At 37.6% G+C, this 26,635-nt stretch overlaps 1 protein-coding gene across 6 annotated transcripts in view; it reads left to right on the forward strand.

Moving 5' to 3' along the window:
• Positions 1-26,635, forward strand: part of LAMA2 (laminin subunit alpha 2) — a 502,508-nt gene that overhangs the window by 430,124 nt on the left and 45,749 nt on the right. For all 6 annotated transcript variants that reach the window (XM_075924144.1, XM_075924139.1, XM_075924141.1 and 3 more), the window contains 8 exons: positions 2,479-2,633; positions 7,468-7,611; positions 8,550-8,683; positions 13,845-14,004; positions 19,581-19,705; positions 22,642-22,804; positions 24,744-24,888; positions 26,033-26,171. In XM_075924144.1, coding sequence (XP_075780259.1) covers positions 2,479-2,633; positions 7,468-7,611; positions 8,550-8,683; positions 13,845-14,004; positions 19,581-19,705; positions 22,642-22,804; positions 24,744-24,888; positions 26,033-26,171 — 1,165 coding nt within the window. The remainder of the gene's footprint in view (positions 1-2,478; positions 2,634-7,467; positions 7,612-8,549; positions 8,684-13,844; positions 14,005-19,580; positions 19,706-22,641; positions 22,805-24,743; positions 24,889-26,032; positions 26,172-26,635) is intronic.

Below are 26,635 nucleotides of genomic sequence, written 5' to 3' on the forward strand. Positions count from 1 at the left end.
TGTTAGGACAATCACTTACTCAGTTTTGTTAGGGATACACGGTATGTTCCCTGTAAGCTGTGCAGTCATGGAGCTGCCTAGCTAGGGCCACGCAAGTGCTCAAGGCACTTGCCAAGGGAGAGCTGCCTCACCTACAGCATAGTCCAGCTTCCAGACTGCCAAGGCTGTGAGAGGGAAGCCTGAACCTGGCACCTCTCCTCTGACCCAAACACAACCACAGCCCAGGTAGCCTGGCCCCAAAGCTGTGGCCTGGGCAGGCCTGGTCGGGAGCCCTCCTGCTGAAGACGGAGTCACCTGGCCCTGCACCCCCCAGCTATGGCCCAGACAGCCATGAACTCACTGCCATGACCATAGCGGCCCAGACCGAGAGCCTTCCAGCCATGGCCCAGATGGTCTGGAGACCTCTCTCACACCCCTGCGCTCTACCCTCTGCTGCTGCTTCACCCCAAAGCCCTCACACACAGCCAGAATCTTCACTACTCCATCCCAATCTTTCACTACAACTCTGAGCCCCTCAACCCGCGCCCCACCATAGAGCCCACACCCCCAGCTGGTGCTTTCACAATCGAACACCAAATCCTTCTGATCAAGACCTGAGTCCCTCAACCCCAGCTGCAGTCCTCAGCTTCCCCACCCTAGAGTCCACATCCCCAGCAAGAATCCTCACACTCCTACACCTCAACCCATACCTAAACCCTTTCCCACACTCAGAATCCCTTGGGTCCATTCCCCGCCATGTGAATTTTGTATGTGCACCAATACACAGATGATGTGTTGCACATCTTCCCCATATTGGTGCATATAAAAAACCTTATTAAAATTAGAGGGAACACTGGATACATTAAATGCCACCTTTTATATTGGTTATTGTCTTCTTTATAGAGAATAAAAACATTTCTGAGGCAGGATAATAAAAAGGTGTTTTGAGTGAGGGTGTTTGCATGCATTTTATTATTGAAGTGACTCTTGCTATCATGTAGTAATGAATGTGTTAAAATTTTCATTGGAAGATCCTTTGTGTTCAGTGGAAAAAGTTCAACAATTTAAATTGCAGCATACTATATAGTTCAATAATAAGATATATAAGTTGTGTTCAGAAACTTGTTGTCTCAACAAAAAGACCTAAGGGTTTATTTCTTAAAGCTGGAAGCCAAAGTTAGGTCATGAGGATGAGTGATCAGACTGGCAGTTAGGCACCCAGATGTCCTATTTAAGTGACAGCAAAACTGCCCAAGTTTTATAACTATGTTCTAGTTATGCATTTCTGTCTGGGTAGTGAATTGTAGGTGATGAGTTTCTCAAACAAATCCTGTCCTGTAAGTTATGTGGCTTCTGTGTTGCACATCTTTTAAAAATAATTATCTTGCAGTATTTTCTTTTGTTTCTGTCTTATACGTACATACAAACACACAGTGATCTCTGTAGGCAAGATAGAGATATTGCTGTTTTCAGTAACTGATAACTCGTTGCCTACCACAAAAGCTTTTGCAATGCCACATTTGGGGCTGCATTAGAATATTTACTTTTTAAAATGCTGCAACAATGGAGCTAAAGATTTAAATAACTTTGGCAGGATGTACCATTAGCACATATGCCTTATCTCAAAGTAAGGAGAAAGAGATTAACAAAGGAGCATTTGGTTTTTTTTTTTAAGAGCCTGGTCTCTTGTGCCTAGTGAAGAGTGAACCTCAAATTCATTCAGTTTGGATAAACATCCAAGTTTTGGATGTCTATTGGAACCTCATCCAAACTTTTTAAGGCTGCGTTCCTATTACTGGCTTGCCTCCCTACTATATTGGCCACTCACACACACTATCTTTTCTGGACACCTGCTGCCATGCAAGTCAGATTTTTTACTCGTCAGTTCTTCTAGAAGTTGAGGAAAATTGAGAGAGCTGTTGAACTGTTAGATGGCTGTATATGGTAAGGAATTTCAGTCATTCAAGGAAAGAGAATGGAGAAAGGAGATGAGACCTTACATGATCTGATGTAGTTGATCTGAAATATGGGAAAATATATTCACTGGTGCTTTTTTTTGCATATTACTTTAATCACATTTCTCACTGTACATAGGTAATCTGAAACTTGTGATCAGGATAAAATGTTTTCTAGTTTTGACCCTATAACTAATTTAAAAATTATTTCTCTAATTATTGTGCAAATAACTAATGAATCACTCTTTTAATCCAACATGTTTCATTAAATCAGGAATAAAGAAAAAAGCTAAACTCTGAACTTGGAGCTGTATTGTACTACAGTTTATTCTACAAATACCAATCTCAGACATAATTACTGATCCATACCTCTATTATTTTCTAGTACTGCAATTTTAAAATCAGTCTAAAACTTTCCTAAAATTATTAGGAAATTAGGAAATTATTGTGCCCTTGATTGTCTTAGGAAACTGTTTTTTTTATTTTGTTATTGGTGTTTGTAGCCACTCTGTTAAACTCTCCTTTTTAATTTTTTTATATGAAGTTTCTGATGCAGATGCCACTGTTACAACCCTACAAAAGGAAGCAGATCGGCTCCTGGATAAACTCAAACCAATCAGAGAACTTCAGGATAATTTGGGAAAAAACATCTCTCAGATAAAAGAGTTGATAAACCAAGCCCGGAAACAGGCCAATTCTGTAAGCACTTCTTTCTCTATATTGTGGATAGTTTGCATTCTTTCATCTAGCAAGCCCTTTTAAATCTCCTTCAACAGCCCTTCCTATATATAACACAGCTATGCTGAATGAGGAATAACCTATAGGAATGTTCGTATTGTGGGGCAATTGAGGTAACAAGAATAGTGGCGGAGGGTTACTGGGAAGAAAAGCAAAATACAGGACAATGTAGCACTTTAAAGACTAACAAGATGGTTTATTAGATGATGAGCTTTCGTGGGCCAGACCCACTTCCTCAGATCAAATAGTGGAAGAAAGTAGTCACAACCATATATACCAAAGGATACAAATAAAAAAATGAACAAATATGAAAAGGACAAATCACATTGCAGAACAGAAGGGGGATGCGGGGGGGTGGGAAGGGGGAGGAAGGAAGGTAAGTGTCTGTGAATTGCTGATATTAAAGGTAGGGAGAGTGGGATGTTTGTGAGTTAATGGTATTACAGGTGATAATTGGGGAAACTGTCTTGGTAATGGGTGAGAAAGTTCAAATTCTTGTTAAGTCCTTGTTGGCAAGTGTCGAATTTTAACATGAATGACAGTTCAGAGGATTCCATTTCAAGTGCAGATGTAAAAGGTCTTTGTAGCAGAATGCAGGTGGCTAAGTCATTTAGAGAGTGTCCTTTCTGGTTAAAGTGGCAAGAAACTGTTTTCTCTTTGTGATCTTGTCTGATATCTGTTTTGTGGGCATTAATCTGAGATGTCTGAGTGTCTGAGATGTTTGTCCAATGTACATAGCAGACGGACACTTTCGGCACATGATAGCATAGATTATATTTCTGGATGCGCAGGAATATGTGTTCTTGATCTTATAACTCACTTGGTTAGGTCCAATAATGGTATCAGCAGAATGAATATGTGGACAAAGCTGGCAATGGGGTTTGTTGCAAGGGAAGGTACCAGGGTTGGTATTAGTGTGGTATGTCCTGTGGTGGTTGGTAAGAATCATCTTGAGGTTAGGTGGTTGTCTATAGGAGACTATGGGTCTGTCTCCCAGAGCCTCTTTGAGTATGGTATCCTGTTCCAATATAGGCTGTAGTTTATTGATAATGTGTTGGACAGGTTTAAGTTGGGGGTTGTAGGTGATGACAAGTGGTGTTCTATTGTTGGTTTTCTTGGGTCTGTCTTGAAGTAGATGGTTTCTAGGTATTCGTCTGGCTCTTTCAATTTGCTTTTTTATTTCTCTGGGTGGGTAGTTGAGATTTATAAATGCTTGGTAGAGATCCTGAAGCTTCTGGTCTCTGTCAGTGGGGTTAGAGCAGATGCGGTTGTATCGAAGGGCTTGGCTATAGACTATGGATTGTGTGGTATGTTCTGGATGGGAGCTGGATGCATGTAGGTAACTGTATGAGTCGGTGGGTTTTCTGTAGAGAGTGGTGTCTAATTTTCCATTGTTGATTTGTACGGTGGTGTCCAGGAAGTGGATCTCTCGTGTAGAATGGTCCAGGCTGAGGCTGATGGTGGGGTGTAGGTTGTTGAAATCTCTGTGGAATATCTCCAGTGTTTCTTGGCCATGTGTCCAGATCATAAAGATGTCATCGATGTACCATAGGTAGAGGAGGGGTGAAAGGGGACGGGAGTTGAGGAAACGTTGTTCTAGGTCAGCCATAAAGATGTTAGCATACTGTGGGGCCATGCGTGTACCCATGGCTGTGCCGCTGATCTGGAGGTATAAGTTGTTCTCAAACTGGAAATAATTGTGGGTGAGAACAAAGTTACATAGGTCTGCTATCAGGTTGGCAGTAGTGTCCTCTGGGATAGTGTTTCTAATTGCTTGTAATCCGTCTTCATGTGGGATGTTGGTATATAGAGCTTCTACATCCATGGTGGCAAGGATGGTATTATTGGGGAGGTTATCGATGTTTTGTAGTGAAAAGGATCACAAAGAAGAAAGTACACCTCATTTGATAGTTGTACAAAAATTATTACTGAAACCAAAAAGGTAGATGTTCTCTGACTCAGCATAAGTATTAAAAAACTAATTTTGGAGGAGTTGCATTACTTGTGTAAAATATTAGTTTGGTAACAGCAGATCTGACTGCTTTTGGCCTCCTGATTAGACCGTCTCAAGCTCACTGAAAATGCAACATACATTTGCTGTCCCATTTTCATGATATCTATTTCAATTGGTAACAATTGAATAGATCAATATTCTTTTGGCAAGAGCAGATTTCCTTACCTGGTTACTGAGGTCCAAGTCAATATCTTCAATATAATTATCTTTTTAAACTCGGGGATTGACTAGTTGTAATAAACTTATTTAGCTTCTGACCTTCAACAGTCAGGAAAAGTGTAAAGAAAATCCTAAAACATGAAAATTTAATAAATCTCCCATAAAACTCAAATTCAACACACTGGAGTGAAAATGGCTGAAAGGAATGTGTGCATAATAATGGAATCATGTCGTGATATAGCACATTTCAAATTCTCATAGAACTATTAGGAAGGCAAAAGGGCAGATTAATCATAATCATCATACTTTCCCCCTATAATACATCTTTCATCCAAAGACTTCAAAGAACTTGACCTATCAGCATTTCTGTACACTATTGCTATCTTGGTTGTGTGGTTGGGGAAGCTAACACAGAGGGAAATGAAATGACTTGCCCAATTTCATATAGCACTATGTCCACAGGGCCAGAAACGAGTATGCATCTCTAGAAGATTGGGTAGTGTCTGTATGTGTCATGTGTGAGATGTTTTGGGGGACACTAAAGGTTTTGATGCGTTCATGCATCATTTAATTTTAATCAACTGTTATTTGCATTCCATATTTCTCTCAGGTGTATATGCTCATAATGGGGTCCTATTTCAGTCTCCAGACAAAGTGTTTGCTAACTACTAAGCCATGTTCTTTTATTGTTCTTGATCTTTTTATCCTTTAAAATTTTTTCCGGGTTCATAAAAAGCTCTAATGAAACATATATAAATGTTTGCAAGCATGCAGGCTCCTAAACATTCTGAATGTACAATAAATATTTCGAATCTTTGTCTGGAGATTGCAGTAGGACCCCATTAAAAGCATACACCACTGAGACAAATATGGAATACATATATAAGTTGATTAGAACTCAGTGATGGATGAAAACACCAAAACTTTTTAGGGTCCCCAAAACACCTCTTGCACATGACACACAAACCCTGCCGAGTCCTAATTGCTGTCCTCAGTGAGCTATTGGGTTCCCTTAATTCAGTGGTTCCCAAGCTTTTTTATACCGTAGACAGGCAAACTCATTCAAAAACTTTGAGCAAACTAGCATTGAAACATTTGCATAGTCATTATGGTAATTACTTTATTTGCATATTTATTCTGGTAATTGATTTTTTAAGTCGTCACGTGTTATTTTACCTTGCATCTGTAAGCATACAATACATGTCCTGTAAAGGATTTTTTAAAATTATTATTTCTCTCCCCCCAAAGTATTCACTTTATACCTTAAAAATATCATACATAACACATCGCTATCTAGCTGTTAATACTTTTTTTAAAGACTATTCTCTAAACCTTTTTCCTCAATTGAACCAGAATTACAGAGGCAGTAGTTAACAGGTCTGTCAGTGCTGACACATCCTGCACATTCATATTTTTCAGCTTTGGTGTTAAGATCAAGAAACATTGCAAACACTTTAGCCACAAGTAAAATGATTGAGCAACTCTGCAAAGAAGAATGTGGGATGAAAGGAAAATCCCCCTCTGCTGTGATCTGGTTTTGGCTTTGGCCTTGGGTTTATTTTAAAGAAGGAAAGGAAAGGAAAGGAAAACTTAAAACAAATGGTGTCTTGATAAGATGACTGCCAGGACTGCGCTGCCTGCATTTTGGCGAGATATAGCTCAGTTTCAGGACCTGGATGTTTTTTTTTAATGGCAATACAGCTGGAGTCTGGAAGGAGCTCGCAACCATCCAAGGAGAGAGTCAAAGGGCATTAGAAGGGGGGTTATGGCCAAGAGGAAGAAGGGAGGGAAAGAAAAGTGAACGTCTCTAGCTAACGTGCCCTGGCCACAAGGAGAGGAAGGGGCACAGAGAGAAGCCAGCCTGCAGACAGAGCAGAGGGACAGAGTCACTCTCCATGTGGTGCTTGCTCCAACCACTGGAGCAGCTGCCCTCCCCGTGCCCTCCAGATCTGACCAGATCCATAGGAGTCAACCTATGGAACTCCTTGCCAGAGGATGTTGTGAAGACCAGGACTTTAACACAGTTCAAAAAAGAACTAGATAAATTCTTGGAGGTTAGGTCCATCAATAGCTATTAGCTGGGATGGATAGGAATGGTGTCCCTAGCCTCTTATTGTCAGAGGCTGGAAATAGATGATGGGAGAGGGATCACTTGATGATTCCTTGTTCTGTTTACTCCCTCTGGGGCACCTGGCATTGGCCACTGTTGGAAGACAGGATACTGGGCTAGATAGACCTTTGGTCTGACCCAGTATGGCCGTTCTTATATTATTATAGGAGCAAGGTAATAATAATAATAATTAATGCTATTTAAATAGAGCAGCCGTACAGGTCAAGATATTGTCACTATGATTCTTTTATCTAGCTATCTTTTTAATATCTTCACCTTCTGAACTACCACAGCTGCTCTTGGCAGACTTTAATTAACTCTAATAATTCTTAATTCTGAACAAGAAAATTACATTTCAGTGTCCCAGATACTGGGTGGTGAGCATCAGGGCCTAGTCCTTAGTAACAGGTGTGAAACAGAAATGAAACAAAGGCACAATCCATTTGCAGTTATTCTGAATTTCTGGAATAATGAGGCTATAACTCAGGTTCTCTCTGCTGTTTTCTTTGAAGATCAAAGTCTCTGTGTCTTCTGGAGGTGACTGCATTCGCACATACAGACCGGAAATAAAGAAAGGAAGCTACAACACTGTCATTGTCAATGTGAAGACGGCAGTAGCCGACAACCTTCTTTTTTATCTTGGAAGTGCCAAATTTGTAAGTCTGGTTTTCAGTTTTCTCTTGTCAGAGTTTCTTAGTCAAATTGGATCACTGACATACAAAAAAGAGGAGTTTGTTTCTCCCCAGAGGCTTCAGAAAAACACATACAACCTGGACATTTACTGGGTCATTAGTTACTGCTTCTCATATTATATTATATTATATTAATATAGGCTTTTAGAAATAACATAGATGGCACATATATTATATTTTTGCTAGGAATCAAATCTGAGATACCCATATGAATGGCATTAAATTTGTAAGAGCAGTAATGCAACTGCGATGATTTTGTTTATTTGTTTGTCATGTATTTTCCCTTAGGAATGAAGCAGCTAATCATCTTAAATCTGTCAAAGATTCTGCTTACTATGACTTTAGCTCAAGTCTATAACTTCAGGAATGTGTAGTGATGAAAGAATCAATTGTCCATGAGCCCTTTGGCAGACGGGCTTCCAGAATCATCAATAATGATTCCTTGAATAGAAAAAGTGTTCTTTTCCTAACATCTTGAGCTGTGTGTTATTTTCCCACTATAAATGAAGATTTAGGATTGCAGTGTGTATCAACCCATAGAACACTCACATTTTCCATTGTAAGATTGCCAACCTAGTGAATGTTTGTAAAGTATTTCAGTGTCAATGAGCCAGAATTGTGTGGACACACATCACTTACCAAGATGGGAGCATGGGGCTAAGAGATGGAAGTGTGAACTTCGGACTCCCATGGACTTCTTTGTTCAAATTTTGTTATGTGAGCATGAGTCTCATCTCAAGATCCATTAGGTTACTAATGATCTTCAGAAGCCTGAAGAGGGATAGGGATTTATAAGAATTGTTCTAATGCAAGTATTTGATTTCTTTATCACATAGATAGTTGTTTTTTGTTTGTTTGTTTGTTTGTTTTATTTTTTATTTTATTTTATTTTTTTGTTTTAGACTGACTTCTTGGCCATAGAGATGCGTAAAGGCAAGGTAAACTTCTTGTGGGATGTGGGATCTGGTGTTGGACGCGTTGAGTATCCAGATCTGACCATTGATGATGCATCTTGGTACCGGATTGAAGCCTCTAGGCAAGTAATCAATTAATTTCCAAGCTATAGTTCTTATTCCTCTCCCGCCGAAAAAAAGGTTGAAACTTAGTAAGCTACCATTGGGTCCACTCTCCCCAGAGTCACATTATTAAATATATCACTTGTAACAGTAGTTTTAAAAAAGAGATACTTTTGAAGATGATAAATGTAATCCATCTTAATGGATTTTTGAAGCCCGTGTCCAATAGCCTGTTAGTAGAGAGTTTGTAGCCAAAGAGGTTATAATTGTGTTACTCTCTCTCTCTCTCTGATTGCTATTGAAATATACAACACATGTTCAATATCCATAGTCTGCTTTTACCCAGATACTTCTACCCTTCCTCCTTCAGTTCATACAAAATCCAACTACTAAAAGCTCCCTGGTTTTACTCACATGGTATATAGCCTCTTTTCAACATCTTTAAGACCCTTCATATTTCTATCCCTCTATTCTTGGCCACTTTTGTATTTTATATAGAGCCCCCAGCCCTCTACTCTGTCAGTGGTGCCAGTCTTACCCCAACTTTCACTTCTTTCAAATTCTTGAGAAAAGCTTTTCTCATCTCATATGAAAGACCAACTCTCTCCTCCAAACTTCTAATAACACACTTCTACCACGAGGCCTACAAAAATTTAGACAAAAAACAGTGGTTTGGTAGACAAGAATGTTGGGATAGATTATCTAAAAAATTCAATTGTATGTACTGTTCCTGTTCCCTACCTTTTGTCTGTTTGCTTATCCATAGTCATTTCATGTCAGGATCTGTATTATCGTATGTATATGTCATCTCATCTGCACTGTTCTGTGGGCATGACTATAATATAAATAAATATTGATAATAATGTGAAACAAATTACTCATTAGCACAGAGTTATTTTTAAAACGTTTAAAAGTTAAAGGCTATTTTTGCACTCAAACTGAAAACTATATTTTTCTCTTTGGCTTTCAATGAATTGTGTCTTTTCAAAACCCGTTGGTTTGATAAAGTATTGGGAAGGGTGGCTTGTCACATCCTTATACTTTGATTGTCATTCAACACACGAAACTAACAGGCACAATGCCTCTTCAGTCTGAAAACATTAGAAAAGATGTGGCTTATGGAAAATCAAACTTAAAAGATTTTGCTCGGTTTAAACAACACAGATTTTTTAAATGTTTTGAAAAAAAGAAGGTGTTGAAGGGTTTTTAAAAAAAACATTTTAGACGTTTAGATAAATTAATACCTGAAAGTTATATTGACTTCTTGATCCATATATTTGGAGGTACTATATTAATATTTTCCTAAAGTGCATACCATCTGGTATGGCAGTTAAGGCAAAAAAATAGTTTGGTTTAAAAAAAATAGGTGTTTTTGAATCTCTGTCCATACTCTATATTTATTGTAGAGTAGACACTGTTAAAATCTTCAGAATTTTTGTTTTGGCAAGTAGAGAACATAGCTGCACTTAACATAAGGAACACTATAATACATGCATAAAGAATACCATATCAGCACTAATTATTTGCAAAGGGAGCTGTAATATTTTAATTGCAAACCATGCTGCATGTGTGCGCTATGTATATTATGTATCCTTTGTTTGTTAGTGCTAAACAAAACCCTGTAATTTATGTAATCTCAGATCCAATGAAATCTGATAAAGAACACAAATCCTAATTTGAATAAATCCTGTCCCAACATAATATGTTAATTTTACATAGTGTTAAACACAAAAAAAGATAAAATAGTCATCAAATGAAATAGGAAGAAAATATAGTTTTAATTTTTATTACATCTGTAGCTTTCAGAAGAGGGAAAACAATGTAATGAAATCACAGAATTAGCCATTCAAAGCAGAGAGCTAAATAAAATTATGGCAAAGTGACCAAGATGGCTCAATTAAATCTTATAGCTGGGAAAACACAAATTGAGATACATATGTAAGATCTTCATCAGGTGAATGCTGTTGGAGTTCATATTATGCATACTGAAATAGTATAGAACTTTAATTTACAGGAAAACTATCTCAGCAGAAAATGGAGGCAGGCCATCATGCAGACATCTTACAAATGCACATTTGCTATTAAGCTGCATCTCATGATATATAGGGCTTTAGATCTAACACAACTGGAACAAACTGCTACATCAGCAAGGGAAGCAATTACTGTAGCACAAATCAGAGCAGTGGAGCAATGTTTAGGAGGATCAGATTGTGGAGACACTAGTTGGATTTTAAGGATCAAGATGAAGAACTCGGGACCGGTTTTATATTCTTAAAGAAAAATTGAGGCAACACACACTGAAGACCTTTAATCTGTATCACTGTTGTATCCCTAACACAATAATGTTGACCAGGTTATCAATACACAGAGCAGTTAATTCTGTGACACAATCAAATGCATTAAAGACTTGATTCAGAGTCCAACAGAATCAATTAAAAGATCCCCATTGACTTCAGTGGGTTTTTAATCAGCCCACAGTCTAACTCTAGTCTAAATCTTGTTTTACTCAAATATTCTTTAGATATCACGTCGTTAATATTACTTAGAACATTGAAACATTGTTACTTAGAAGGTTTAAACAATTTATTTTCCATTAAGGGAACCTTAACTTTCTGTTTGGAATATTCGTCCTTTGGGGAAGAACTGGTATAAAAGTAGACATTTATTTTAGGCACATGCTCTTTACCGCCAGCACAATTAGTAACTTGCTCCTTATAACTCTCCACACAAGTTGGTCAAAGAGCAAGGATTCATATGTGGGTGCCACCAAAGTTATTCAGATGTTGATGGCTAATGTAAGGTGAAGTCCTCTTGCTCCATGCATCTCTTAAATAGTATGCATTTTTTAATAGTGCAGTGTACATTTTTCAGATTGTCAGTTACCAATGTGCTGGTACATGTTCTCAAGTCTGCCAAGCATCTCAGAGGAACCCAGCTGTCACTTACAAATTATCATTCAAATCCTATTAATGTCTCTTATACTGACATATTAGTCAGCTGTTCTTCCCTTAAACCTCACTAGCCCTTCTCAAATGAGTTATTTGAGGAGGCTCTGTTGTTAGCACTTTAGTTGACAATATCCCCTATGTTTTGTGAGATATGTGAGAGCACATAAAAATGTGTGCCATAGTCTTCTCATTGCGTTCAGATTGATTGAATTAGTCTTTTTACTCTGGTTTAACTGAATACTGATTTCTGTACACTGCCATTTGAAATATTGAGTGGTTTAATAAAAGCCTTATAGTCACATTGTTCTTTCTCCAGTTCCTGTACTGACTATTTCTACCCTTTTAAGTACAGGATTCACAAGTCTATACATTTTTGAGGAAATAAAATTCAGAGTTCAATAGAAATGAGATTTATGGATTTACAGAAGACTGGCTCTCTTTCTTCACCCCTCTGCAACACCCTGATTTAGCAGAATGCCTAAACCCATGTGTAATTTCAAACACAAGGGTAGTTCCACTGACTTAAATGAGACTATTTGCATACTTAAAGTAATGTATGGGCTTCATTACTGTACTTTGGATGTGGGCCTGAAGTAAGATATCAGATAGCACTAATGACAGCTCTATCTGAGTAGTAACTCTTTAGTTTACTGCTTACTTCAGCATTCACAGACATCTTTTCTTCTAATGAGAAAAAATTGATTTTCTTAATGTTTAAATCCAGACGATTTCAGGATACTTTGTAAAAACAAAGTTTTGATTTGCTAGCTGAGATATGAGAAAAGGGTGGGGTCAGTGGCTATTTTTCAAACTAGAAATGCTACCTGGAACAGCTCTAGTTGAAATGCAGTCTCATTACTTCTGTCTGTCCAGAAATTTTCTTGTATCAGAAATGCAAATATCAGTTCTGCTTTTTGAATAAAGACCATTTAGTTTTGCTTGAAAATTGGATTCGTTTTATATTACAATAGGGTAGCCCACAGAAGATGAATTGCTAAATATTAATCAATTAGCTAAATAATAATTCTTGACAGATGTAGGAAGTAAGCAGGAGTGGGTGAAACTATACGTGGACTGTTAAGAAAAAGACAAGTTGTAGTAAAAGCACTATGTTTTTCTATTAATCGTAGATAATATGAGATAAATATGTTCCATATAACACAATGAATTCATATTTCTGTCTGTTAGGATTATATGATCATATAGCCACATTAAGAATGTCCATGTTATCATGACATTGCTCATATGTGAAATCCAAGATCTAATTGCCAACTTAGGAGTTTTACATTTTCAATTATTTTAACATGAATATAAACTCTTGATGATGTAGGAGTTCACATGTGACAGTTCAAGGCCAAAGGTAGAATCCAAAAGAACATACATTAGGTATAATATTGAGACACTACTGCAAATTAATAGAAACTAACCCTTTGTATTAACCTTTCCATAAGGCTAATAATCTCAGAGGAGTTCATACCTTATGATGCAAAGGTTCATAATTGGTTTCCATTAAGTTGTAAGTATTGGCCAACAGTTTATCACACCAATATCTGAGATACTGCATTTATTTCTGACTCTGAATACAGAAACAGGAAACGCTGAAAAAACTGTTCACAAAGCGGCAAATCATATTATAATATATAAAAAGGCAATTTTAAACACAACGAGGCAGCCATTTTAAACATAATAGGGCTTGTGCCTGAGTGTATTAATCAACCAGGGAGCTCCTTTGTGGAGGATGCAGGTCTCCTGCATTACAATGAAGTAAATTAAAGGGCTTTGTTATATGATCATCCACTTTAGAGGAATAAAATTAATCCAATACACCATATGAAATTCAGAAATGAATTTGAATCATAGCCTACTTCATTTGTAAAGTCAAAATACATTTACACTGTACTATTTTGGTCATAGTAATTATCAAAAGAGAAGATTCTCTATTTTAGTGGGTGAATTCACCACCTACATGGATGCATATAATTAATTATATGCAGAAAGGATACTGAGGTGAGAATAAACATTTGTTGTGTGATCAGATTTGGTGCTTGCACAGGTATATGAGAGCTATGAAACCTCTTCTGGTTGATATTGAAAACTGAATAATAAGTACAAAAGGACTAGTAGTGCATGTCACTTGTCAATGATAGCTAGAAAATATGAGGCTTTTATTCATTGTGGTTTAATAGCAGATTTTTTTTATTTGTTTGTTTGCTTGCTTTGGTTCAATTCCAAGGACTGGAAGAAACGGCACAATTTCAGTACGAGCTCTTGATGGTCCCAAAGCTACCATTGTGCCGAGTACCTTCAGCGCAGTCTCTCCACCTGGTTATACTATTCTGGATGTAGATGCAAATGCCGTGCTGTTTGTTGGTGGTCTAACTGATAAAATTAAGGTAATGTACTTCTTCACCCTTGGTGCATTAATACTTCAGTTTTGTTATTTACATAGGCAGTGCCTGCTTTTATAATTAATGAATATATATTTATTGTAATGAAAGCATGGCCAGCACAGGTTCCCTAATGACTCTGCATCTGCCCCCTGCCAAAATTCATTCAGTTTCAGTGATGGTCTGCTGCTTCTTGCAACTTGGCCCTACATCTGGGTCACATGGAATCCCGCCCTTACCAGAGTAGACCATTAGTCCCACATACAAAAGTTGATCAATTCACATTGGACCTTCTATCAGAGTCCAGACTCACAGGTCCTAAACCCTGGTGTCAGGGGAGGGGAGTATTCACTGTCCTGCACTCCTCATTAGGGAATTTCAGCTACACTTTCCTCGTTTGGCTAGGTTCTGGTGAAGGGATCCTTGAATAGGGAGTCAATGCCTGAGTGCACAAATTCCCCTGACCACTTCTTACCTTGCCCTGGCCTCTTTCTGTGCTCTCATGTGTCACCCCAGTTCTTGGCAAGTCTCAGTTCTGTAGACTTATCCATTTGTTCCTGCTCCCAAATCAATGTATCTGAGACATCTTCCATTCTCCTTTCTGTTGGCTCCTCTTCCTATTCTTTTCTTGTGGGTGATCTTCTCAACCCTGAAGGCCTCCAGCTCCAAAGGACTCAGGATAGGGGATCCAGAAAGAGAGAAATTAATATAATGAAAGCTGTAAGAAGTTATTTTTGCCTACTATAGTAGGTGGTGCACAATATTTGCAGCACCTAATTTGCATTGTTTAAGTTAACACAAATTCAAGAACTGCTCTTACATATACATGCAAATGAACTTTATTCTGAATAAAGATAATTAATTTTTTTCTACAGTAAAAAATTTCCTAACAAAACAAGTATTAAAAGAAGTATAAATTAAATTAAGAAGAAAATATTTTCTAGTGAAATAGTGTTTCACGGGAAAAAACATTCAGTGAAATTTTCCAGTTTCAAGAAAAAAATGGAAACAATGTTTAATTTCAAATATATTTTTACACTTTGAAATGGCAAGAATATCAATGTGTAAAAAAACAAAATATTTATTTTCATAAAAATGTTGAGATTGTTTATTTAGACATTTCCAAACTAAAAATTTTCAAAATTTAGTTTCACTAGAAATTTGAATTTCAACTTTTTGGGATAAAAGCAAGTGTTGAAATATCAGAATTTTTCATGGGATGGAAGTTCAGTTTTCTGAAGTTCTAATTCTAAAAAAATGAAGCTAATAGATATTTTTTATTAATAGAGTGTTGCTTGTGCATGTAAACTTGCATAAATAGCAGCTCTCTCACATAACACTGGATATCAGACATTCAACAAGCAACTGTAGAAATTGAGAAAACTTCTTTTAAGAGATTTGGATTGGAGAATTGTAAGGCACTCTTTATTACCTGAACTTTGATCTAAATTCTTTCTGCTTTACCTGAAAATGGATCTGCAAGCAACCTGAATATTTTATTCTTTGAAAGTTTTCTGAGCTGTTGAGCAAATAAATCTTGAAGCTTCTTCTTGAATCATTAAGTGGAAAGATAACTATCACAGTTGTTTCTTTATCTTATGTTTTCCTATCAGAAAGTAGAAAAGGTAATTTCACTCAAGATGGCTGGACAAAAGTTTAGTGACACAGAACAGCCTTTGCTACGTCTCTTCTCATGCTTCCCTAGCAGCTGCAAATGTAGGTCTAGATTGCTTTTCATCTTCTTGCTTTCCCAGAAGCTAGAAAAAAAAGATTTTAAGCTTCCACTGAAAGCTACAAATAAGAATCTCTGTACCAAACACCTGGCAATAATATTCTGCCAGATACTCAGAGTCCAGAGAGGGTTCAAACTTTCAGAGTATTGAGACTTCCATAATCAGTTGCAAAATGAACATTTCACGACTACCCGTTGCTGAACCCATGCCAAATCTATCTGGCTATTTAGCACAGTAACTCACTATCACTCTTTCCTATACTTTCTCTTGTTAGTGCTCTGCTTCATCAGAAAGAGAAACTGGGTCCAGGGGCTTCAAGTGGAACACCACACACCTAAAATGCCTTTTTCTCTACTATCTAATTTTTATGGTATTCAGCCATGTTGGAAAAACATATTAGCTGGAGATTTCACCTATAATACTCAGCAATAATGTATTATGATTTCAGTGCTTGCCATTAGGCTTCAGAATAAACTGAGATGAATGGAGACAGTATAGCCATAACCCCCAAACACCCAATTAGACACAACGACATAAAGGTGAAGTAGAATTGCTTCTGCCTATACCAGTAGTGAATTTGAACCATTATGTTTGTTTGGTTACAGATTCAATTAGACAGCACACATCTGGGTCAGGTCACAAGGGCTAGGAGTCTGGTTCTGATAAACATTTAATCATGTTCATGCTTAAATTTTCCCTATGCATGAATTTAAGTCTGTGGACTTAAATGGGATTTTAGCATCTTTTAATATTAGCGCTTTCCTAAATTGGACCTAAAAGCTTAACTTAAAACAAATCTAATGTATAAATTCTGCAAGAACTAAAAAGCCATCAACAGACTTCAAGAAGTCCCTCAGCCAGCACATTTGGCCTGTCAACCAAGAGTGGTGAACCACAGTGCTCAAAGCTGTGGGACAAAACTAAAAATTCAAGTTCATTTTACAGTTTTAGTTAATTTCTGATTTTATTTCTGATTTCTGATGGCATAAGTGAGTCAAACAGTCACATTAGTTGTTTTTATTTGTACAGCTCTACTATTTTAAAATGTCTGCACATACATGTTTTAGCATAAATCTGGAGGAGAAACAGTACTCCCAGAGTGAGTCTTTTAACTTAAGTTCCAGCATGAAATGAAATTTTCTGTCTGGGTTATAAAGTCTGGAGAATTGGAAGGTTGTAGTGGAAAAGCTGCCACAGTCTTCACGGCAGCTATGCTATCCAATTCAGCTTTTAGAAGCCAAAATCATTAGCACTGTCCACAGGCTGCCAATGCAAAAGGCATTCATTTAATTAAATAATGTTTGTGCTTGGTATTATCTTCTGCAGCAATGCTGTAAAATCTCAGATGTGTTTCTTTAAAGAAAAGGTTATTTAAAAGCTCTAAATCTAAGAGATTGAGATCTATTTGATTAGTCATTACTTTTTAATGGAAACTTGATACCAGTGTGTACTCAGTAATATCTTGAGACTATGCTACTGTCACTTAATTAGGATGTCTGTTGTTACCCAATATTCCAGCTGCAGACAACATTTCACACTTGCTATAACATATTAAACTGTATTGATACTATAACTAGTTATATATATATATATATATATATATATATATATATATATATATATATACATACACACACACACTGCTTCCTTCCCTAACATTTTTCATGTGTTTGCTTCACAAAACAGTTAACAAGAATAACTTGCAAATGATGTATTATAAACTATCTACCACACAAAAATGAAATAAAAGATTAAAAATCTAATGCAGAAATACCGGGGGGGGGGGGGGGGGGGGGAGGGGAGAGGGAAGGAGGTTAAGAGGGTGTTGAAGGTGGTGGGCCAAGAGAGCTTAAAAGATTTTGACACACAGCAGAGTTTAAATTTGAAAATACAATTGACAAATAAGTGCTATTGTTTATTTTTCCCCACATTTGGAAATAGGATGGGAATAAGGTAGAGGTGGAATAAGGTAGAGGTGCCGTGAAAGCAATTCAGCACATAAAGCGTGTGCTATCTGAATTGGGGACTCTGAAGTCCCAGTCACTCATCAGCATGAGGCAGAGACGTGGAAACTCCAAAATTTGAAGTTATATTTAAGAATCAGAAAATTCAATATTGTCAGTGACTAAACTACATTCTAGCAAGGTCTGTGAACAAAAGAGACTAATGTAACCTTGATTCTCCTCTCTAAGAAACACAACGGGTGCATCTAAACTGGCAAGTTTTTGTGCAAAAGCACCTGCTTTTGCGCAAAAACTTACCAGCTGTCTACACTGGCCACTTGAATTTGCGCAAGAACACTGACTTTGTAATGGCCAATCTAGATGCTCTTTTGCGGAAATACTTTTAACAGAAAACTTTTCCATTAAAAGTATTTCCGCAAAATCATGCCAGTCTAGACGTAGCCAAGGTGGGTAAGGTAATACCTTTTATTGTTGGTGAGACGTGAAGCAATTGCTCTGTGTACGATCAACAGTGTGTCTCTCTCACCAATAGAAGTTGGCCCACAAATAGATTATTACCTCACGCATCTTGTCTAATATCCTGGGACCAGCATGAGGATAACAACATTGTATCCTCCTCTGTAAGTTTAGTTATTAAATAGACAAAATGAAGTCTGGCAGAATCTTACAGTATTTAAAATAGCATCTCCTATAAAAAATTGAAACATTCATCAAGGTCATTGATACTTTAAAAGGTATCACTCATAAATCTAATATTTCATTTACTCTGTCTCAGTCTGGGTGATCAAACAGAATCACAGATTTGCCTTAGGATAGGATCGGAAATCCCTTTTTGTGTGTGTGTCTCGGCTTCTTTCATATCACTTTCCTGCTCTGAAATGTTTATAAAATGTTCCTTTCCATATAGAATTTTTCTTACTTACATATCATGAAGTTCTCATAAGTGACAATAAATTCATCCTGCTTCTAATTAAAACATTTATGATTACTCTGGGAAATATCACAGCACATTAAGACTTTCAAACCATATTCTTCTTTCAAAGTTTTCAAGATGTTCTTCTTCATGTTCTTGTAAATTAATATTCTTAATATTGATTACTGCTTATCAAAAGCATCTGGTGCTTTTATGTCTCAAAATTCTAAATGCATAGATTTTAAATCAGCTTATATGGAAGTAAAACTTTAAATGAAATTAACATTTTTAGAAGGATGAATTGAGATGAGATTTATATGCGCTGATCATAGTCTCATGTTAATTTCAGTTAGCTAAAATGAGTGGAACCCACACAGAACGTGTTACCATCATTTAGTAGGAGTTTCATCTTGCTTTGCTTTTGCAGTATTTTTTTAAATTTCAAAATTATATGATTTTTCCAATGTTAACCAACTAACTGGTGTTAGCAATGCTCATTATGCTAACGTGCTTCATTTTCCAGTCTCTCATTTTCATGGCTTTCAAGGACTGAATATAATGTGGAAACAGCATATTTACCATAGTGTGGAGGAGATTAAACAGTCCTTACCTTGATCTGTAAAGGAAAAACACTGAAACTTGGAAAAGAGTATTCCACAGGTGGAAGAATAGTAACTATCATGAATATCTGGTGAGGCAGATGGGGCAGTTGAATCAGGAAGAAAACCAAGAATTATGTGCCCAGATCTTTTCCCTACATATCCTGCTTTTCCAGTCCTACTGCACTCCTATACTAGTTTATCTACGCCCAGATACTTATTTTAAAAAAGAATGTGTGGAATGAAAATGATATTTTGTTATAAATCTCCACTCTCTTTCAGTATTTGTTGTATCCATTCTACCGTTATACTGTGAAGATAGAAGATCACTTCAAACTGCATTCTAACAAATTCTGTATTTTCCTATCTGCAGAAATCTGATGCTGTAAGAGTCACTACCTTCACTGGCTGCATGGGAGAAACTTACTTGGACAGCAAACCCATAGGACTGTGGAATTTCAGAGACACAGAAGGTGACTGCAAAGGATGTACTGTCAGGTTGGTAATGAACTGGCTTCTTTTTATGTTCTTTGCTCTTTATATATCTGTCTGTGAGCATGCATCATTCTGTTGGGGAGTAAAATAGGAATATCTTTACCAGTCATCCCCCTGTAAGTAAGCACAATACAGAATGCTGCACATAAATCAATGAATCTAAAGGAATATTAATAATACCAAGTAGTGGGTCCCCCTCCCCCATTTAATAAAGGAGGTTGATAGTACCTGCAATAGAGTTAAGGCTAATGAGGAGAGAGTACCCTCATCTGAGTACAGTGAAATCTTGCTCCAAAACCTATTGAGATTGTAGAAAATCTTTTGTTGACCTCACTGGGCTTTGGATCAGGCCAAAACAGAATAAATCTCATTTCTCAAGCACATGTGTGATGATCCTGAAATGATTGATTGGAGCTCAAGAGAAGGAATGAAAAAGAATGTTGGGGCTTAGGAACATGTAAGAAAGTGCAAAGTTTGCTCACCTTAACTTCATCCATAGCACATTGCCCCATTCCCACAATAAGAACTTTAAATTAATCTCATAAAATTGCTCTCCTGGAAAATATATGAGAGAGCAACTCACCATGAAACATGACTATGTGGGAGTTAGAAATCTAAATCCAAGATCCTTTTTTACATATAAAAATGAGGGAATAGTATGTATAATTAGGGCCCTGCCAAATTCACAGTCCATTTTGGTCAATTTCAAGGTCATAGGATTAAACAATTGGAAATGTCATCATTTCAGCTATTTAAATCTGAAATGACAGTGTTGTAATTGTAGGGACCCTGACCAAGAAAGGAGTTGGGGGAAGGAGTCGGAAGGTTATTGTAGTGGGAGTTGTGGTATTGCTACCCTTATTTCTGCATTGCTGCTGGTGGCTGCGCTGCCTTTGGAGCTGGGCAGCTAGAAAGTGGAGGCTACTGGCTGGGAGCTCAGCTCTGAAGGCAGAGCTGCCACCTGCAGCAGCAAAAATGTAAGGGGAGTATGGCAGGGTATCGCTACTGTTACTGCTTTTGCTACTGGTGGTGATGGGGCGCTGCCTTCAGAGCTGGCGACTCAGCTCTGAGGACAGCACAGAATGGTGGCAGTATTCCCACCATCCTTTAAAATCCTTTTGGATCAGGATGCCCAGTTTCAGAACTGGTCTCCCCTGTGTAATCTATGTATTATAAGGTAAAAGCACACAAAAGACCAGACTTCATGCGGGGAAAGCAGATTTCACAGTTCATGACATATTTTTCCTGGCCATTAATATGGCAGGGCCCTATGCATAATGAAACATTGAGGCTATGTCTACACTCGCGGCTTTTTGCACGAGTAATATGCAAATGAGGCTAAGCGTGGAATATCGCTGAGCCTCATTTGCTTACCTAATGAGCCACCATTTTTTTCAGAAGAGGCACTTGCACAAGAAGGAGCGTCTACACTGCCCCTTCTTGCGCAAGAAAAACCCTCTTGCGCAATGCCGTTACACCTGTTACTTGAGAGGAAGAACGGCATTGCACAAGAAGGTTTTTCTTGCGCAAGGAGGGGCAGTGTAGACGCTCCTTCTTGCGCAAGAGCCTCTTCTGAAAAAATGGTAGCTCATTAGGTATGCAAATGAGGCTCAGCAATAGTCCACGCTTAGCTTCATTTGCATATTACTTGCGCAAGAAGCCGCAAGTGTAGACATAGCCTGAGTGAGGACCCATGCACGCCACTTCTTTGTTTCTAAATCTCTTGATCAAATTCGGCTGACTTTAGTAGTGCCCAAAAGTCACTGGTTGTCTGACAGAAAAGAATGGGAATGAATCCACATCTCAAAAAACCCCACCACAATAGTAAGTTGGCATGAATTGCATCTCTTGTTGGAAGTCTCAGAAGAGACAACATTGTTTGAACAGCAAAGGAAACTGAACTGACTTGTTCCTGAAACATGTGTTCTCTTCTTAACTTAACTGTCACAACCTGGATTTGGGTGGTCTGACCTAGAGTTCAGAACAGGAGATGGGGGTCAGGCCAGGTCCAGTAGCAAGAGCTCCAACTCCAAGACAGGCCAGAGGTCAAATCCCAAATCAGATGTCAGGAGCAGTGTTCCCTGTAAGCCGTGCACTTGTGAAGCTACTCAGGAGAGATTCAAATGCTGCCCAACTAATTAATAGAGTGCCCATACCTAGGTTTTGTTTCTGTTGGTGGTGCACATTCATACATCCTTGGTGCACATAAAATATTTATTCTGCACATAGATGGAAAAAGTCTGCACAAGGATGGAAAAGATTAGAGGGAACATTGGTCAGGAACTAGGTGAGTCAGGTTACCAAGAGATCAGCAGCAGACAGTAGAAATAGATATCTCAAAAAAAAGAAAAACAGTCTGAAGCAGAGAGAACCCAGTTTCACAGACAGCTGCTTGCACCAATGTGTGGTTTGTACGGAAGGTGTGAACCAATCAGGAGACCCAGCATTTTGCCAATCAGAGTCCAGGATTGGGTTCCTTAGTCAGAGGTGGCAGGTTTATAGGTTTGAAAAGTCCTGTGGCTCAGAGCTCTGATATTAACAGAATTCAGGCACAGTAGCAGAACAGTGTGGGGAGACTGACACTGCTGTTCTTGTGCTGTATATCAGTTGTGAATAAATAGAGGACTTCAGTCTCTAGGGCTGTCACCTACTAAAATCACTTAATATCTGTGGTTACCTAATGCTGACATGAATCTTTTCACACTAAAATATGCCAGATTAAATTATATGGCCTATGAAACACTCAAGGCAGACATCTCCCCTATTTTTCTCCTAGACTACCTTCCATGTTTTACAACATATGGATTGAGTTTACAGGCTCAGGTGTCAGAAGATATATTTGAATAAGATTTGGCTTCCCTCAGATTCTTGTGGTTCCTTTTTGCCCAAAAGCAGTTCAAAAAACTAGTGGGAATATGAAGACTTTCTTTTTCTAATAGCCCACAGGTGGCAGACAGTGAGGGAACTGTTCAGTTTGACGGAGATGGTTATGCGTTGGTGAGCCGCCCAGTCCGCTGGAACCCCAATATTTCTACTGTGATGTTCAAGTTCAAGACCTTCTCTTCCAGTGCTCTGCTGATGTACCTTGCTACAGATGACTTGGTAAAAAAATAAAACCTTCTCACCATGTTTCATGCTATCTATACAATTACTAAATATCTGATCCTCAAAAGAAGAAATGAAAATTAAAAAAACAACTGTGCAATTACAATGTTGATTATCTCTGCAATACTGAAGCTGGAGGGTTTTATAGATAGTGAGTTGTGGAGTCAAATGATTTGTATGTGACAATATTCTAGTATACTAGGCAGCATTTCAGTTGTCATCTTATGTTTGGATGTGAGAGTGTTGAGAAAGGAGTGGTGGTGTGTGTTCATATGGGAAAAAATGTCATGGGTGCAGTCCTGGCCCCACAGAAGTCAATTACTTTAGTGTGGCCAAGATTTTTTATTTCATCTTTTGAGATGCTCAAATTAGCAAAAACTTTTTATTTTGTCCCTTCAGTTGTGGTAAATTTTTGTGGCTTAAAGTATAATAAATGAAAAATGATAGGCACAAGAAAGAACTGACTACAGAATGATTTTGTGTCCAAAGTGGGCATTGGGATAGTGTAACTATGCACAGAACACCCAACAGAATATGCCTTAGGCATGTCTTTTAAAAATTAGTGTTCTCACACTACAGCTGAACTGGGAAATTTCAGACATTGTTTATCGAGATTATTTTATTTTTTCATTTGTCTGCTTTGTCAAGGGTCTGTGGACATAAGGAACAGACCAGTTGTCTTATTCCTAAAGCTTCAGAGGGGTAGCTGAGTTAGTCTGTAACAGGAAAAACTTAAAAAACAACAAATAGTTTAGTAGTACCTTAAAGTGTAACACAACATGTAGGTGGTATCATAAGCTTTCGTGGGCACACCCCACTTCTTCAGATGATCCTGACATCTACAAAAGTGGGTTGTGCCCACAAAAGCTCATGATACCATATACATGTTTTGTTACTCTTTAAGGTGCTACTAGACTATTTGTTGTTTTTTAAGTTTTTCTTATTCCTAAATACAACTGTCCAGAAACTGATCTAATTTGCACTGATGTAAATCTTGAACAGTTCCACTAAATATCAGTACAACTGCTTCAAACTGACAATATCATAACTGAGATCAGAATCCATCACACTTTATTCTTCTAATATGGATTGTGAGCTTCAGGTCAGGGGTTTTCAAAAATGTTTCTTGGGTCATTACAGAACATTTACTTGTGGGCATGTGCCATTCGCTGATCACATTGTGCTGGCTTATTTCCTGTCACTGGAACTGCATTAAGAGAGAGCCAAAATTCATTATTTTTGTTAAGATTAATTTTTTATATAGCAACTGTGGTAGCTTCTCTGGGGATGTCTTCTGGTTGTGAATAGGTGGGTAGGTGGCCATACAACAGGAGCAAAGATGGTCCGTGAAATAATTTCTCTATTAAAATGTGGGTTCATACTATCTTTGGAAGGAGCAGCCATGAGAGAAACAATATCTAAAATTAAAACTTGTCATGGTCTCATGCCCCTGGTTAAGTAGTTCCCTATTTCTCAAGACCTACTCTTTCATGAGCTAATAATTTTTTCTCCTGTATCCTACTGGTTTTTGTTTGCTCTAGATATTCTAGTTTATTATACCATCACTCCAGTCAGCTACCACTGATGCAACCTCAGGGTATTTAAACACCAGCACCAGTACTTGTTAGGAATCACAGCAAACTGAACTACACAAATCCATTTGTGGTAAACTAGAAACAAATTGCAAGACAATGCACCACTTTAGCCAGTGACCTGTATAAGAAATTAAGAAATAAAAATAACTCTTTGACAATATATTTTGGTGCACTTGAAGTTAGGCACAGCAAATATCTGAAGAGTTTAACAACTTATATAACAATCTTGTATATTATCACTCATTAAAGAATTGTTTCATGTTAAATATTGCTTATCACGGAGAACAGAAACCAGTCTTCCAGTGTGTCTAAGCAATGTGTCCAATATGTCTCATTAACAGAAAGATTTCATGAGCATAGAGCTCACCGATGGGCATATAAAAGTCAGCTATGATCTGGGTTCAGGTACAACTTCTGTAATTGGCAACCAAAACTATAACGATGGGAAATGGAAATCATTCACCCTGTCAAGAATTCAGAAACAAGGTGAGTTCCTACAGTGATAACATCGTAAGTGCTCTAATTACCCTATCCAGCACAGCTAACCATCTAATCATGGGGAAGATGATGTACAAAATTGCTGGATTAGAAAGTTCTTTGAGAAAGTGATTTAGCAACTTCTTTTGCTTAGGTTTCAGGTGGCTTAGGTTAGAAATGACTGATTGTAGTGTCAACCAGGTCTTTTATGACTTTCTCTTGAAACCGGTAGCTTAATTTTCAGGCATAATTCTGCTTTCAGCTGGCTAAATTACATTCTAAAATGTATTTGAGTGAAAAATGTTTTCTTCGTACAGTGCTCTGATGTTGTTTAAAGTTCATAAAGCAAACCTATGTGATTTCTGCTAGATTCAAAATTGGTTTTATGCTTTACAATGCTTTTCATATTTCTGGGTATCACAAAGTGCTTTAAAAATAATGAGTTAAATACTGGCAGTGCAATAATTATGTAAATAAACACAGAAGCCATTATATATTCAGTAATACAGTATCATGAATACTGGAACTCAGACAGCAGAAACGCTTTAAAAAAATGCCATGGATTCTTTAAGCTCTACTTGTACAAAAACTAAAGCTAAGCAGGAACTACAGGGAGTCAGAGGTGAATGTGGACTCCATATCCATTCTGTATTTGACTTTTGTTGAGAGGAACCTGGCAATTGTATACAGCATGAGGCTTGTTTGTGAAGTAAGTTATATGTCCACTGGGACTTGAACTGAGATACGTATGATGCTAAGCAACTATCTATGGTAAAAGCTTTTGCTTATTTGTGTCCTGCATTGGATTCAAACGAGCAAAGTAGATATGAAATGATCTCCTCATTCTTGATTGTGTCCTAATCTTGTCACTGAATAAAGTATTGACACTGAAAACAAACCAGGTAGGGCTGGGGATAGAACATATTTAAAAATAAAGCATACAAGATTGCAGTGGTACTTTTCAGGTTGTTATGGCAACAGAGAAAAATATGTTTTTTCTCCCAGCCAGATAATTTATTATTTGGAAATCCAGTATCTAACCAGCAAGATACTCTACCCCACTTTCTACACTCCAAAAAGAAATTTCCTTCATTTATTTCCACTGTGCAATATATTGTTCATGTCTGATTTTAAACTTCTTATTCTTTTCCAGCCAATGTATCAGTTGTAGACATAGATACCAATCAGGAAGAGATCATAACAACAACTTCTACAGGAAGCCATTTTGGTCTCAACTTGAAAGCTGATGAGAAAATATATTTTGGTGGATTGCCAATTCTCAGAAACCTGAGGTAATTGGACTTAAAACAATATATTTGCCTATTGGGAGGGTATATAACGTAAGTGTGGTGTATCTACCTGGTTCTCCTCAAGTTCACTTTCCAGGAGAGAATTCCATTCCCAATGCAGGACCGAAAGGTACCTTGGCATTGACACTCTTAAGTTATATTTCTTCTGTAAGTGACAGCTTATTCCCTAAGATGGCTTGAATTGGTCATTGCTCCATTTCAAATGCACTGTAAGCTGTGATTATACTACAGTAAAGGTTCCTGATGCTGTGTATGGAAACAAGTAATGTAACATGGCTTCTCTTTATCCATATTTTTTTTGCTTCATATAAAAATGGAATTTGCACCTCCAAAACTACAGACCAAACTAAAACCCAAATCCTGCAATGACTTAAGTACATGTTTAACTTTACACATATAAGTAGTCTCTCTGAAGTCAGAAACTACTAATTTGTTTAATATTAAAT

The sequence above is a fragment of the Pelodiscus sinensis genome, chromosome 3 (assembly GCF_049634645.1).
Source record: "Pelodiscus sinensis isolate JC-2024 chromosome 3, ASM4963464v1, whole genome shotgun sequence".
Lineage (NCBI taxonomy): Eukaryota > Metazoa > Chordata > Testudines > Trionychidae > Pelodiscus > Pelodiscus sinensis.